Here is a 13,991-nt window from a genome sequence, read left to right as displayed (position 1 = left end):
TTTCGTTTATCATTTTTACAGTGCAAATATTTGTAATTAAAAAATATAAAGTGAGCACTGTACACTTCGTATTCTGTGTTGTAATTGAAATCAATATATTTTAAAATGTAGAAAAACATCCAAAATATTTAATAAATGTCAATTGGTATTCTATTGTTTAACAGTGCAATTAAAGCTGCAATTAATAGCAATTCATTTTTTTGAGTTAATAGTGTGAGTTAACTGTGATTAATCAACAGCCCTAAAAAAGCCCCCAAGGTCACTGCCAGTCTGACCTAGGGGAAAATTCCTTCCTGACCCCGCATATGAGAATCAGTTAGACCCTGAGCATGTGAGCAAGAACCAATCAGCCAAGCACCTGGGAGAGAGAATGCTTGATGCTGCCTTAGAGCCCTGCCCAATATCTCATCTCCAGCTGTGGGTCCTCCCTAATGTTTCAAAGAAAGGAGAAAAAAACACCCACCCAGAATATACTGGGGGGCAAATGAATAATCCCTTACTGATTAAGACATAAACCAAAAGTGAGCCCCAGGGCAATTGAGCCCTTCCCCCTAACACCACGAGCAACCTCATCATACAGTAGCGCTCATAAATTTGTTCTGCTCTCTCTTAAAAATAATAAAGTTGCTTGCCTGCTCAACTCCTTTTGAGAGGCTGTTCCAGAACCTCATCCCTCTGACAGAAACCTTCTTCTGATTTCCAGCCTGAATTTGTTCATGGACAGTTTATATCTGCTTGTTCTTGTGCCAGCATTGTCCTTCAGCTTAAATAGCTCTTCACCCTCCCTGAGAGCAATCATATCCCCTAATGTATTTTTAGAGAGCAGTCATATCTCCCCTGCGCCTTTGTTTTACTAGACTAAACAAGCCATGTTCTTCCAGTCTTCTCTCATAAGATGGGTCCTCCATTCCCCTTATCTTATGGGCCCTACATTCCCCTTATTCCTACTAGCTCTTCTCTGCACTTGCTTTAGTTGAAATTAGTCTTTCTTGAACATGGGTAACCAGAATCGTACCAGTATTCCAAATGAAGTTTTACCAGTGCATTACACAATGGCGTTAATACTACTTTATCTCTACTGAAAAGGCCTCACCTGATACTTCCTAGGATCACATTTGCCTTTTTCACAGCTGCATCACACTGGTGGCTCATAATCATCTTGTGATAGACCCACACATCCAGGTCTCTCTCCTCCTCTGTCACTTCCAACTGATGAGCCCCCAGCTGAAGCAGAAATTCTTATTATTGGATCCTGAGTGAATGACTTTGCATTTTGTACCATTGAATTTTATCTCATTTCTCTCACTCCCGTCTTCAAGTTCATCCAGATCTTCCTGTATAATAATCCAGTCTTCCTCTGTATTGACGATGCCTTCCAGCTGTGTCAATAGCAAATGTCATCAACACACTTATACTTTTTATGCCAAGGTCATTAATAAAAAATGTTGAACCAGATTGGCCTCAAGACTAATCTTTGAGGAACTCCCCTAGTAACCTCCCTGTAGTCCAATAATTCACCTTTTAGCATAACCCTTCTCCCCCACTGCCTTCTCCCCTTCAGCCAATTACTTATCCACCTTACAATGCTTGTACTGATTCCTATCTTCCCTAATTTAAGAAATAATTTCCCATGTGATACTGTTGTCAGACGCTTTACTGAAGTCCAAGTATATTGGTTTACTGCACTTCCCTTATCTAAAAAATCAATTATTTTCTCAAAGAAGGAAATCATGTCAGTTTATCATGTTCTACCTTTGTTAACCCGTATTGCATTACATCCCCTTTACCAATTTCCTCTATGAATGTAATTACTCTTTCCTTCACAACTTGATCTAAAACTTTACATATTACTGAAGTCAGACTAACAGGCCTATAAATGTCCAGATCACTTGTTTTCCCTTTCTTAAATAGGTATTTTCCAGTCATATGGCATTACCCCTGAATAGACAGATTTATTAAATATCCTTGCTACTGGACTAGCAATGTCATATGTCAGTTGTTTCAGTATTCTGGGGTGGAAATTATCTGGTCCCACCGATTTGAGCACAATAAGATCTTTAAATTTTCCTCCACCTGAGATGTAGAAATTTCTACTTCTTGACACTCATTTCCATTACATGTACATATTCTGTAATGTCATCCTTACTGAAAACTGAGGCAAATTATGTATTTAGTTTTTGGGCTGTATCTAGATTATATTTAATCTCCATCCCATCCACACTGCATAATGGCCCAACCTCATCCTTCCATAGTCTCTATTTATATAACTAAAAAACTTATTATTTATTTAAATGTTCACGGCAAGAGCTAATTCAGCTTGACTTTTGGTAATTCTCGCTTTTCTCCTCCTTTTTCTAACCTCCACAATGTAGTTTTTTTTTTTGCTGATCAACCCCTTTTCTTATTCCCTATAGGTTCTCTGCTTACTCCTAATACATTTTTTAGGTGGTCATTCATTCAGCTGGGTCTGTAGCCTTTCCCTACAAGTTTTTTTCCCTTTTGTTGTGATGCAAATTTCAGATAGTTTTGTATAGTTGATCTGAAGAAATTCCAAGCCACCTCCACATTTAAGTTTTTTCTGCTCTTCATTACAGTTGACTTCTTTAACTAATTCTTTTAATTGACCAAAGTCTGCCCATTTACAATAAAAAATTATAGTTGACAACCTGGTTTTGATTATCTTTTCGTTTAATTTAAATTGAATTAGCCCATGATCACCTGATCCAAGGTTATTTCCTATGATTTGCTCTTCTTTGATGTCCTCACTACTTACTAAAAGCAAGTCTAAAATTGCATCAACTGTTGGTTCAGTGATGATTTGAGGAAGAAAACTGTCATCTGTCACATCCAGGATTACATGGATCTTACCAATATTAAGAGCATTTGTTCTCCAATCTGTATCCAGGAAGTTAGTCTGTCATTATTATTGTTCCCAAACGTATTTGTCTCTAATATTGGAGATCTCTGTGTATATGCGAGTCTGACCATGGGGGTCTATAGCAGACCTCTGATACTATCGCAACAAGACCCTCTTTTTACAATCCTTCCATAAAGTGAATTTGACCCAACAGATTCTGTTTTGTCCATACAATCACTTTGTATTTCTTTAGTGTACCACTTCGTTGACGTACAACCCTTACCTTTATTCCTCTCTCTCTGTCTCAAACAGCACATACCCTGCAATACCTGTATTCCAGTCATGAATGTTTCTGTAATCACTATAATATCTGGTTTCACTTCTGCACCAGTAGCACCAATTGCTCCATTTTATTGTCCAGACTCCTGGCATTTGTGTACAAGCATTTCAGTTGTTTCCCTCAGACCTCACCTGGTTTTCTTCCTTGTGATGTTCCACTACTACTTACTATATCTTCATTTAGCTGATTTTCCTGTTCCTGTGTATTGAAGCCAGATGTGAAGATTTCACGAGTCTCTCCCAGTCTTGTCCCCTCATCTCCTGGTTTAAAGCCCTTCTTGTCAATTGTGCCACCTTTAATCCCAGAAATTGAATACCCCTTAATTAATACTACTTGGTTTCAGGAATAAGCCCCACACCTATTATTGAAAAGAGGGAGCACTTTAGGGAATTGTGTTTGCTATGAAATCTAATCATGTTAGAATATAACCTTAAAGAGTTAATTAACAGTATACTGGCCACAGTTTTGTAGTCATTGTAGACAAGGATAAGTTAGATTCAGCGTTGTCACCAAGACATGGTTGAACAGAATCAAGATTAGCTGACACAATGTGAAATACAACTTGCCCTTGTCTGCACTGACTGCAAAGTCATGGTCCGAATTGTGTTGGAACGTGCTTTTTAAGAGTCAGGTTAACTAACACACACACAAAATGTTATAGCCAAGACAAGCTCTAGGACTTGCTCATGGCAGTCATGTGAGGAGGTAGTAGGAAACACCGTCGCTCTTGAATAGCGAGGATGTTAGCAGCTGTAGGGCAGGATTAGCAGCAGCAGGCTGTAGAGCCAGCCTGAGATACCCCAAGGAGGGAAATTACACTCACACCGTTCCCGCATCCTGACTTCAGTAGGTAGGTAGGAGGCCCAGAGACATCCCACCAATGTATCTGTTCAGTGGTAATGAAGGCTGGGGATAAACCAGCTCTTCTCTCTTGTGCACTCAGGCACTTTTACAAAAAGCTATTATGATAAAACTACCTACAGAACAGGAAAACCAGTGAGTATCTTCATTGCTTATAGAAACTTCTTGGCTGGGATTTGCTGTGCCCAGTACCTCCCTGTTCTGAAAGTGCTTTTGGCTTTTCTACTCTTTGCCATAGCAGCCCTTCAATCCTGCTAGTGGGTGTGAAGAGTAAGTAGGAGGGTAGTGTTGGCCAGCCCATTATCCGCCAACTCTTCTGAGCACTTAGCCTCTCTTCATTAGTTTACCTGCAGTAAGGGAAGAAGTCAGGGGCTCAAACTTAATTTTAAACAGAAAAGTCAACACTGTACCTATCAGTTCTGTAGCTTTTTCCGTTTACTAAGTTTTAAATAATAGAATTTGTTTTTACCTTTTTCTTTAGCTAATGAAACACAAAACCCCCCACATTGAAAAAACATAATTTAGGTTGCAAAGTCAAGCACTCAGTAGTTAGGAAATACTCTATCCATATGGCAGGGGGAGGAGGGGGAGAGAGAGACACACATTAATATTTGGAAATATTTATGCCAAATGAAAATGTTAAATAATATGGATGTGTTAGGATTATTTTCACTCATTGTGATATCTCTCTACAACTTGATTTTGACTTTTTCACTTTCTAGTCACTGTGTCAGGCTAAAGGTGTTCTCTAGTCCACAACTCTATATAGCTTGTGTAAAAATGTCTATGTATACATTGTTTTGTTTCATTAATGTTTCAGTTTGGCCCTATATTTCGGTATAATTTATTATTTGCTGTGTTTCATCTTTTAAAATTATTGATATATTAATGTTCTGTTACTGGCATAATAATGCCTGTAGTCATTTATACAATACATACACATAAAATCACCTGACAAAATTTTCAATCTTGGGAGCCTAAAGTTGGGTGCTTAATTCCATATTTAGGTACTTAAATAAGTGGCTTTATTTTTTTAGAGATATTAGGCACCTTGAACTATTTCTGATGTTATATCTACTTAAGCCTCTCAATATTTATTTAGGTGCCTAACTTTAGGGGAATCTGTTATTAAAATTTTGGTCCTTGACCTCTAGCTAGTCTGAAATGCCAGGTGCACTAATTACATTATAAATTAGTACAAGTTCAAAAAATAGTAGGGTCCATGACCTTTATACCACTACTAAATTTCAACACATCACATTGCCAAAATGATTGGATTTTCTTTAGAAACTAGCTGTTTTCTGTCTCCTAGTATGTCTTGAAAAGGTTGATTCATAGAAGGAAATGCTGTAAGATAATTTGAAGAGGGAGTTACTTCATACGGAATTTGTGTAAATTGTCATGTACAGAAGCTGAATGTCTATGTTCATTGTATCTCTTTTAAACTATTCACTACCTACTACTGTGTGTACTATACAGTGTATTTTCATTTAATTGATATACAGTACGTTGCAGTAAGTCATCAGGTGTGAAGAAGGGACAGTAATGGAAGGGTTACATAAGCTTTAATGTTGGTTCATGTAAAATACTGTATAGTCATTTTTAGAGTTTTCTGCTTCTATAATAAGTAGAAAACAATCTTGAGATTTACATAGACGTTTCAATAAATACATATTTAATTTATTTACCTCCTGTGAGAACAGGCAACAAAAAGGGAGGAGTATATATCCAGTCTAGGGCCCCAATCTCTAAATAATTAGTATCTCAGGCATTAGTTATTTTGCTCACTCCCAGGAATATGAGATAAAGAATAGGGTCTATTTTATTTAACATTAACTTCACTTTCTAAAAATTGAAATCTCACTATATAGTTGATTAGTTCTATTACCTGTGTCTGACACTATGGACAATTGAAAATTACAATGTCACTCTTGATATTAAAAAAAACAAACAAACCCACAGACTTGAAATAACTGTACCCATGTTAAAGAATCAGGTGCAGTCAGATGTATAACTTTGTGTTTGAACATGTTCTAAAGATTGTGGGCTTACTTGCAGTGACAAGGTTTTGGTTTTACAGGTACTTGCCTCCAGAGTGTTTTGTAGTTGGGAAAGAGCCGCCGAAGATTTCAAACAAGGTTGATGTATGGTCAGTTGGAGTAATCTTTTTCCAGTGTCTTTATGGAAGAAAGGTGAGACAAAATGTGTTTAAAAACCTTGTACAGCTTTAAGACAAGCTTCTCTACCTATATTTCCACTGCGCACTGAAATTGTGGTCATAAAGACCTTAAATCAATGTTACTTCAGTTTCTGAACATTGATACTATGTTCATTGATGCCTCTTTCAAACAAGAGGTAGAGGAACAAATAGTCTAGCCTGACATAAAAATGTAATTTTACTTAAAAGTGTTGTTAGATATTTTTGTGAGCACACAGACAGTTTAAAATAACATAAACTAGAGTGAAGATATGTTGTCACTGAAATTGATACTTGGATGCTTCATGAGGAAATTTATCTGAATTTATTTTTCAGCCGTTTGGTCATAATCAATCACAACAAGATATCCTACAAGAAAACACAATATTAAAAGCCACAGAAGTCCAGTTCCCAGTTAAACCTGTTGTAAGCAATGAAGCCAAGGTAAATTTTCTTAGAACCTAATTAAGTAGCATGAAGCAAATACTAAATTCATTGATTGGTTTTAGAGTATTTACTTTAGAAGCAAGCTATAAAATTACCACTAATTTAAGAATACCACGTAAGAGGGAAAGAAACAATGGACAGGTTACAGCCTCTCTTTACAGTTTGAAATTATTTCAGTTTTTTGTACAATATATCTCTTTTGGGACTTAACCAAGATCAGATGCCCAAAAGTAATCTGGGAAAGACTTACTTCATCATTTTACATTTACGTAGTGCCTTTCCTCCAAAAGGACTCCAAAGTGCTTCAAACCAGGCCTTCTCAAAAACTGTCATCACTGATGCTGTCTTTTTTTGGTGGTTATTCCCTAGAAGACTCTGGCTGCCTCACTGTATTAGCTAATTAAGTCATTTCATTAAAAGTTTATTTTGTAACAGGCTGCTTCTGAAAGTAGTGGATGTTTGTTACCTAATTTTCTCAATCTGAAGAACCAGCATCACTGCTGGAATGCATCTGGAAAATGCCTTCTACTATTGCTCCTTTTGAAATTCATAATGTACCAGCCACATTAACTCTAGGCTGATTAAGTAGTACGTTTTCAAGATCGGATCAACTTCAGGAGGGACAAGAACATCAAAATAGTTGGGCTGCCATAGGGCATGCAGGGCAGAGATCCATACATTTAAAAACACACATTATTTTGGGACTGGAAGAAATGTCTAATCCCTTCTGCCTGGACATATTATTCAAGATTCTACAGAGAAGTGAGGATAAAAGGAGATTCCAGTGACTTTGGTGATTATAGCTGTGGACACCTGTACCATAAACTAGGTTCTAGAAATTGGGACGGGGGGAAATAAATCTGAGGTACTTGATTTAAAATTGTTCTTATGCTTACTCTGGATATTAGTGACTTGACTCAAGCAAAAGACTCAGTGCTGGTTCAAAATAATGCTATAGGAAAAGGATTGGGCACTACTTCCAGTGTTCGAAAACAATTAATGTAACAATGTAAGGAATACATCTTTTGGAATCCAATTGGTGTAGAAGTAGGAGCAATGTGGAATCTTGTTCAAATAATTCAGATTCTGCTTCTGAAGGTTAAGAGGGAAAAGTAGACATAATTTAGTAACTCTAGAGACTACTTTTCAAAAAGATGTGAATCTTTTTGGAATGAGCCTTTTTGTTATGGTTTGCCTGCATACATTTCTGTTGGTGATATTCTTAAAAGGAATTTCATATAGAGCAAGTTTCAGTTAGGGGTCACATAAAGTTTGTGTAGACATTTCAAGAAGAATTGTTTGTCCTTTAATTTTTGTTCTCCTTTTGGAAAAATTGGGTCTCTTGTATTCAGTTAATGGACACAGGCACATACAATATGAGAACAGCATGTGACTGATAAGCTTACATTTTTTAATAGTTTATGTCCCTTACCTTTTAGTTTGACCCTGATGGTTTTTGTGATTGAATTTATTGAAGGAAAACATGAGGCAACAGCTATTTAAATGTGGTTATAGTCAGAAAATGGCTATTTAAAACTGGCAACTTATTACTCTGTTTGTATTGTGAGTAGTATTTGCTTCCATTAGTGACAAAAAATAATTTTTACTCATCTTTTACTGTTATTAGCATTGATTATGTACTATACCTATATGAGGGAGATGAATTCTTTTCTGATATGCACACCATCGTCAAGTGTAAACTAACATGCATTTGCAGACTTTCTATTGATGGCAGTGTGGAAGCAAGAAAGAAGCCAGAACTGGCAGTTGGAAAAAACACCTTGTAAACTGAAAATTTGATCTAAAAATTATTTAGATTAAATAAACATAGATATTCTTGATGATATTTTTACAGTCAGTTTTCAGTGTGTGACTGTACTTTAAGGTCCTCATGTCATTTTCTTCCAATTTGTGTTTAGCTCTCTTTTGCATTATGTTGTTGTTTATATTGTGTTAGAGGTGCACAAAGATTTAAAAACAAAACCCTGCCCCAAGGACCTAGCAAACTATTTCAATAATTCATTTATTTTTTAAAATGTTAAAATGCTAAAATCCAAAAATGTCCAAGAACTGCTGAATATTAATATACAAACACATACATTTGCATGATTTTTTACTTTATTTTTCAGTAGGAAAGTAACATATGCTTTTATATAAAGACCTGCAGTTATTGGATATGCAGTAGTTACAGTAAATTATGATGAAACTGCTATGTACAAGTCCGGTTTCTATAAAATTTGCATCACTAACAAATGCGTGTTTTTCTTTGATCTTCAGTCTTTATTTTAGGACAAAGGATAAAAAATTGAATTGCTTTATCAGGGAAAGGAGGATTTTTCCCTAATCCTCCCACAATCTAATTACTTAACTAAATACTAATTATTTTTTTCATAGTATGTTAGTTAAATCCATAGCACTGTGTCACAGGGTTAATGGCCCCTCTAAGAGAGAGCAGGGTCCAGTACACATGCTATCCAGCTGGGCTTAAGGGAAGGCACTAGGGCCTTATAAAATGGGAGATAGCAGCAGGGGAAGGATGGCTACCCAGGACCTCTCTCAATCCAAGGAGGTAAGGGTGCTGCTAGAGGAAGCTGCAGGAGAGGCTGCAGAGAGAACGAGACTCCTGAACGAGAGAATAACTAGGGGAAGATCAGGACAGCAGCAGTGGAAGGTTGACTGCTGACCCTCTCTCTGAGCCCGAGAGAGAGTGTTAAAGAAGGCTGAACTCTAGTTAGGAAGGGCAGGTAGTGGCTGCTGGGTGCAGAGCAGATTTAGAGAAAAAAACAGCTCCAGGATTGGCTGAAGGCACCAGAGCTGAGTATGAGCTTTTGTGTTGTGGTGATGGACTTTATTTTGGGACTTAAAGGCTCATTTTGAACGGTTTATGATGTTAAAGTCCCAGGCAGGGTAATGTTAATCACCAGAAGGCTGTGTGGAGTTTATTACAGAGCCCTGAGAGAAGGGGAAACTGAGGCAGGTCTCTGCAGAGCCACACTTGACCAGTAGGGAGCACTATAGGGAAAGCATGCCCTTTTACATACTGGTGATAGGGATTACCCATCACTGAATGCCAAAGCCCTAGCCCCCGTTAGGATGCGGAAATTAATGTGTAGCCTGATGCTGGGCATTGGACTCGGACTAACAGCAGGAGATTGGGATTTAGGACTGGACAGTGCCTTAGTATTTAACAATTCTGAGGTACAGAGAAGGATTCTGAGTTGATTATAGAATATATATAGGGTTGGAAGGGTCAGGTATTTATCGGTAAATGTCAATTTAACTGTACACATGAATCAACAAAAAATATTTCCATTGATAATTGAAATGTATAGGTAAGCAAAGTAAGAAAAATGCTTCTAGAGAACTTACTAGGAATTGATTTAAGGATTTTTTTACTTTTTATATTTTGAAATACGATGTTGACAATTTGTGTGTTAATGTTATTAAGTTTTAAGTTTTTGAATCTCAATGTCCACTGTTGTTAAATTATTTTCTGATCCTCCCCCGTGATTTCTCCCAACTGTAAAACTTTAAATCAATTAAAAATTGAAAAAAAGTTTAAAAATAAAAATCAATATTATCCACAGAAATTATTTTTTTTAAAAATCAAATTTTGTCAAGCCTAGGGGAAGTAGGTTGGGGGCTAGGAGTTTGCTGTGAGGGGATTTTTCAGCCAACTTTTTTAAAATACAGGATGCTTAGAGGTACAGTGCCTTTCCAGGCTGACATTCAGCACCATCAAGAGTAGTTTTTTGCTAGATTCCCGCACATCTAGGCAAACCAATGTGATAAAACCTTCTTAATTTACAGAGGACAACTAGAATGGAATAATTTAATCAACTTCTCATCTACTCTCTATCTGATTCACAGTAGAATTTCCTACAGTTTCCACAAAGGAAAGTTATAGAAATCTTCTAAATTCTGAAGATGCTTATTTCTTACATTCCATTTGATCTTGTGAAAATATATTTGATTACACATTCAATAATTCTAGCACAGTCTGACAGCTGCTTAATTTCACTACCACAGAGCCTCCCAAATTCAATCTTTCTGAAATGGACCAAGATGATTCCTTCCCTCCCACCCACCCACCAGTGCCAATATCCTATTTCTGGAACATTGCCATAGTTATCCTCATTATTACAGAGAACATCACTAAATCTGCTAGAGAGAACAACCATTCTGGCATCAGTGAATGGAAAAATAAGCATGTATCTGGAAGGACCATAGAAACCCACTGGCGAACATGCATTCTCTCTCCACATTCTCAGACTTCTGCACTTGCTTCAATTTATTGGTTGCAAATATTATTTCAAAACAGTAATGTGTTTTGTGTTGAAGGATGTTTGTTTTCATGTAAAATGTGGATTCCGTAGTTTTTGTCTGTTTATGAAGTTTTTCAAATAAGATTGATTTTTTTTTTAAGTGACACTAGATTCGTTGTTACATGCTAGCAGATTAACAAGTATGTAAACAAGTGCCATTGAGAAATGGTTGGTGTAAAGTCAAGAGTAAGGGAAGAGCAGAGCACAGAAGCAGAGCTTTAAATCAATGTAGGTGGTGGGAAAGGTAATGAAGAGGTTTTTCAGTTTTGCAGTCCTTAAGATGAAAAAACCTTGCAGGCAGAAGAAGGAAGATTATCTTCAAAATTGCTGTTACAAGTGAATATTGTCACAGAAATGCCAGAGGCTTCACTGAAAGTTGCCATAGAATTCTGTCTGCTCTGCATTTGTTGTACCCTTCCTACCATTTTGACATAAGTGTTGCAGAATTGTGGGGACCCACTAGTTAGTTACAAATTACATTGTCTTGCTGAATTGAGCTGCTTGAAAACAACAACTCTTAAACTGTTTAGAACTTGTTAAATCAACTGGAGGAAGAATTGACTCATAAGCAGCATTCATTTTATTTGGAATACTAGTAATTTTTTCCCCCCCTGCTTTTCTAGGCCTTTATCAGACGCTGTTTAGCATACCGCAAAGAGGATCGATTTGATGTCCACCAGCTGGCAAACGATCCTTATCTTCTCCCTCACATGAGAAGATCAAATTCTTCAGGAAACTTACATATGACTGGGCTGGCAGCATCCCCACGCCACCTACTTCAAGCATTATTTCGTACTGAAATTTCTCCAAGGAAGACTGGCATGATATATTTGTAGTTTCCAGATGCAGACTAGTTTGTGAACATTTGAGTGTTTTTACACAGGACAAGTTTGATTACTGTGTTTTCAGACTGAAGTCCTTCTGCTTAGTGTCCATTTGTATGATGGGACTGGATCATGGACTGTGAATAAATATACCCTTCTGACTGTAACCTTTAAACATTGAAGAATGACACTGCTTGTTGCACACAAATCGATTGTGCTGTGGTTTAAGAGTAAAGAAAAGGTTTGGGGTTTTTTCGGGAACACTGTAAATAATCTTTTTAATACTTATAAAGTACATTTGGTTGATACTGGAGAGTGCTAACATGAAGGGTAGTTTTTCATTATTTAAATAAGAAAAGTAATGGACAAATTTGAACACACAGGAAAGGTTCAGTGTCTGGACATAAAAACAAAACAAAAACCTACTTCCCAAGTGGTTGAAACCAAAGTAAGAAGTGAGTGTCACAGCTGTATTCTGTATTAAGCTTTTCAGATAAAGTTATAACCTTTTGTTTGGCTATTTGGTCTTATTTAAAGGCTGTACCTCAAAACCCATGTGTTCTTGTTTCACTGAGATTTTGAAGGGTGATGCATAGTTTCTGGTACATTATCCCTCAAATAGCTAATTTTGAACCCATCTACATTCTTCAAATTTATTGTACTTGTCACAAGTTTTGACAATGCTGCCACTTTCCAGGCCTTTGATAAAAGTAAATGATAGCATATATCCAAATGCAGACAGGTTATGTATGATGTTCTATGCAGGATAATGATGAATTCCCTTCTACTGCTATTGTAAATTGTTGTACAGAGGTCATATTTTCAGTTATTAAATTTCAGCAACTTATTCCTGTACAAATGTTTAAAGTATGGCTTTTTCTAATTGGATATTGTATTTTTTTTAAGTCTCCTTGAAGGCGCTTTTAATTGCTGCTAAATTATGTTGCTTTTACTTTTGCAAAAGAATCAGATGACCTCCTTAAAGTGCAAGTCAACTGTACGTTATAGAGAGATTAAAAGTAGATGATTCATTAACAATCAAGGCATGTAAAAGAAATCTGTGTTGGACATATACAGTACAGATCTTTAAGTCAGTTTCTTGTGCTCTTAACCTGTGGAGCACATTGATACTAGATGTAGAAGTTGTTCATGGTTATTTTCTATTCCTGGAAGTTCCTATCAACAAGGAAATGTTTCTTGTGGCTTGTACAGATATTTTAAAATGTGAAACATTTTCTAACTGCCTTGTATGGTAGAAACTTATTCTTCAGAACTCTGTCTCTCTTACGTACATTATTCCTTTTACTGTCCCATTCATGATGCTGAATTCGTAAATGTAATTTTGTCCATGCTGCAGAAAAAGGAGGCTGTATTACCACAGGTTTTCATTTACTATTGTACAGTTAAACTGTGGCTCTTGTTTCTGATGTTACAAGCCATTTTGTTTTCATTGTACATAAAGATACATTAACTGTCTCTTTAAGATGCTGCTGAAATTGTAGAGAATGTAGCCAAAACAGTAATAAACAATGACAGTTGAAATTTCAAGTATGTATAAAGTTATTGCACCTGGGGAATCAGCTTGGCAGTACCTCTCAGACACTGCTAGAAGCAATTCTTTTGCTCACAAAAAAGCCAGTAGAACTTAAAGGGTCCCAAAATATTTCAGACAACAGTGGTATTGAAGTAAACTGCTGCTGTTTAAGACTTTCTTACAGAGGCAATACTGTGGTGAGTGGGGCTCATAGAAGTCGTCATCTTAAGTGAAGGTTTCAAACTACTCTCTGTCTCCCACAGAAGAAAACATAACATTTTAGGTCCAAATAGTGACTTTTCCTCGTCAGGTGTGCAGGGACTCTTCTCCCCATTGTACCATCCACACTGCAGAGACAAAGCCATTTCTCTTGCTCTCTGAGCTCAAGTGGGAATTGGAGTAGCTAGAAATGTTCTAGGCACTCTAAAGGTTGTGTTACCTTCCCACACCATGTCTGTACTGATGTCTGCAATTAAGTCAAGGAGTATTTTTGCTTAAGCAAAAAAAAAAAAAAAGTGCAAGATCGAGTAAATTGTATTCTTGTTGTTCAGATTGTGTTAATTATGTATTACATCTATTATATGGTAGTGCCTGGGAGGCCCTGTA

The 13,991-nt window shown here is 36.8% G+C and overlaps 1 protein-coding gene across 1 annotated transcript in view; it reads left to right on the top strand.

Annotated features, from left to right (window-relative positions):
• The window catches only part of TLK1 (tousled like kinase 1), a 132,682-nt gene extending 119,283 nt beyond the window's left edge, over positions 1-13,399 (top strand). The window contains 4 exon segments of the mRNA XM_037912070.2: positions 6,139-6,250; positions 6,592-6,699; positions 11,651-11,786; positions 11,789-13,399. Coding sequence (XP_037767998.1) covers positions 6,139-6,250; positions 6,592-6,699; positions 11,651-11,786; positions 11,789-11,826 — 394 coding nt within the window. The 3' untranslated portion in view covers positions 11,827-13,399.
• Positions 13,400-13,991: the final 592 nt, after the last annotated feature.

Source organism: Chelonia mydas, chromosome 11 (assembly GCF_015237465.2).
Source record: "Chelonia mydas isolate rCheMyd1 chromosome 11, rCheMyd1.pri.v2, whole genome shotgun sequence".
Lineage (NCBI taxonomy): Eukaryota > Metazoa > Chordata > Testudines > Cheloniidae > Chelonia > Chelonia mydas.
The sequence above is the reverse complement of the archived record's forward strand: the minus strand, read 5'-3'. Positions and strand labels throughout refer to the sequence as shown.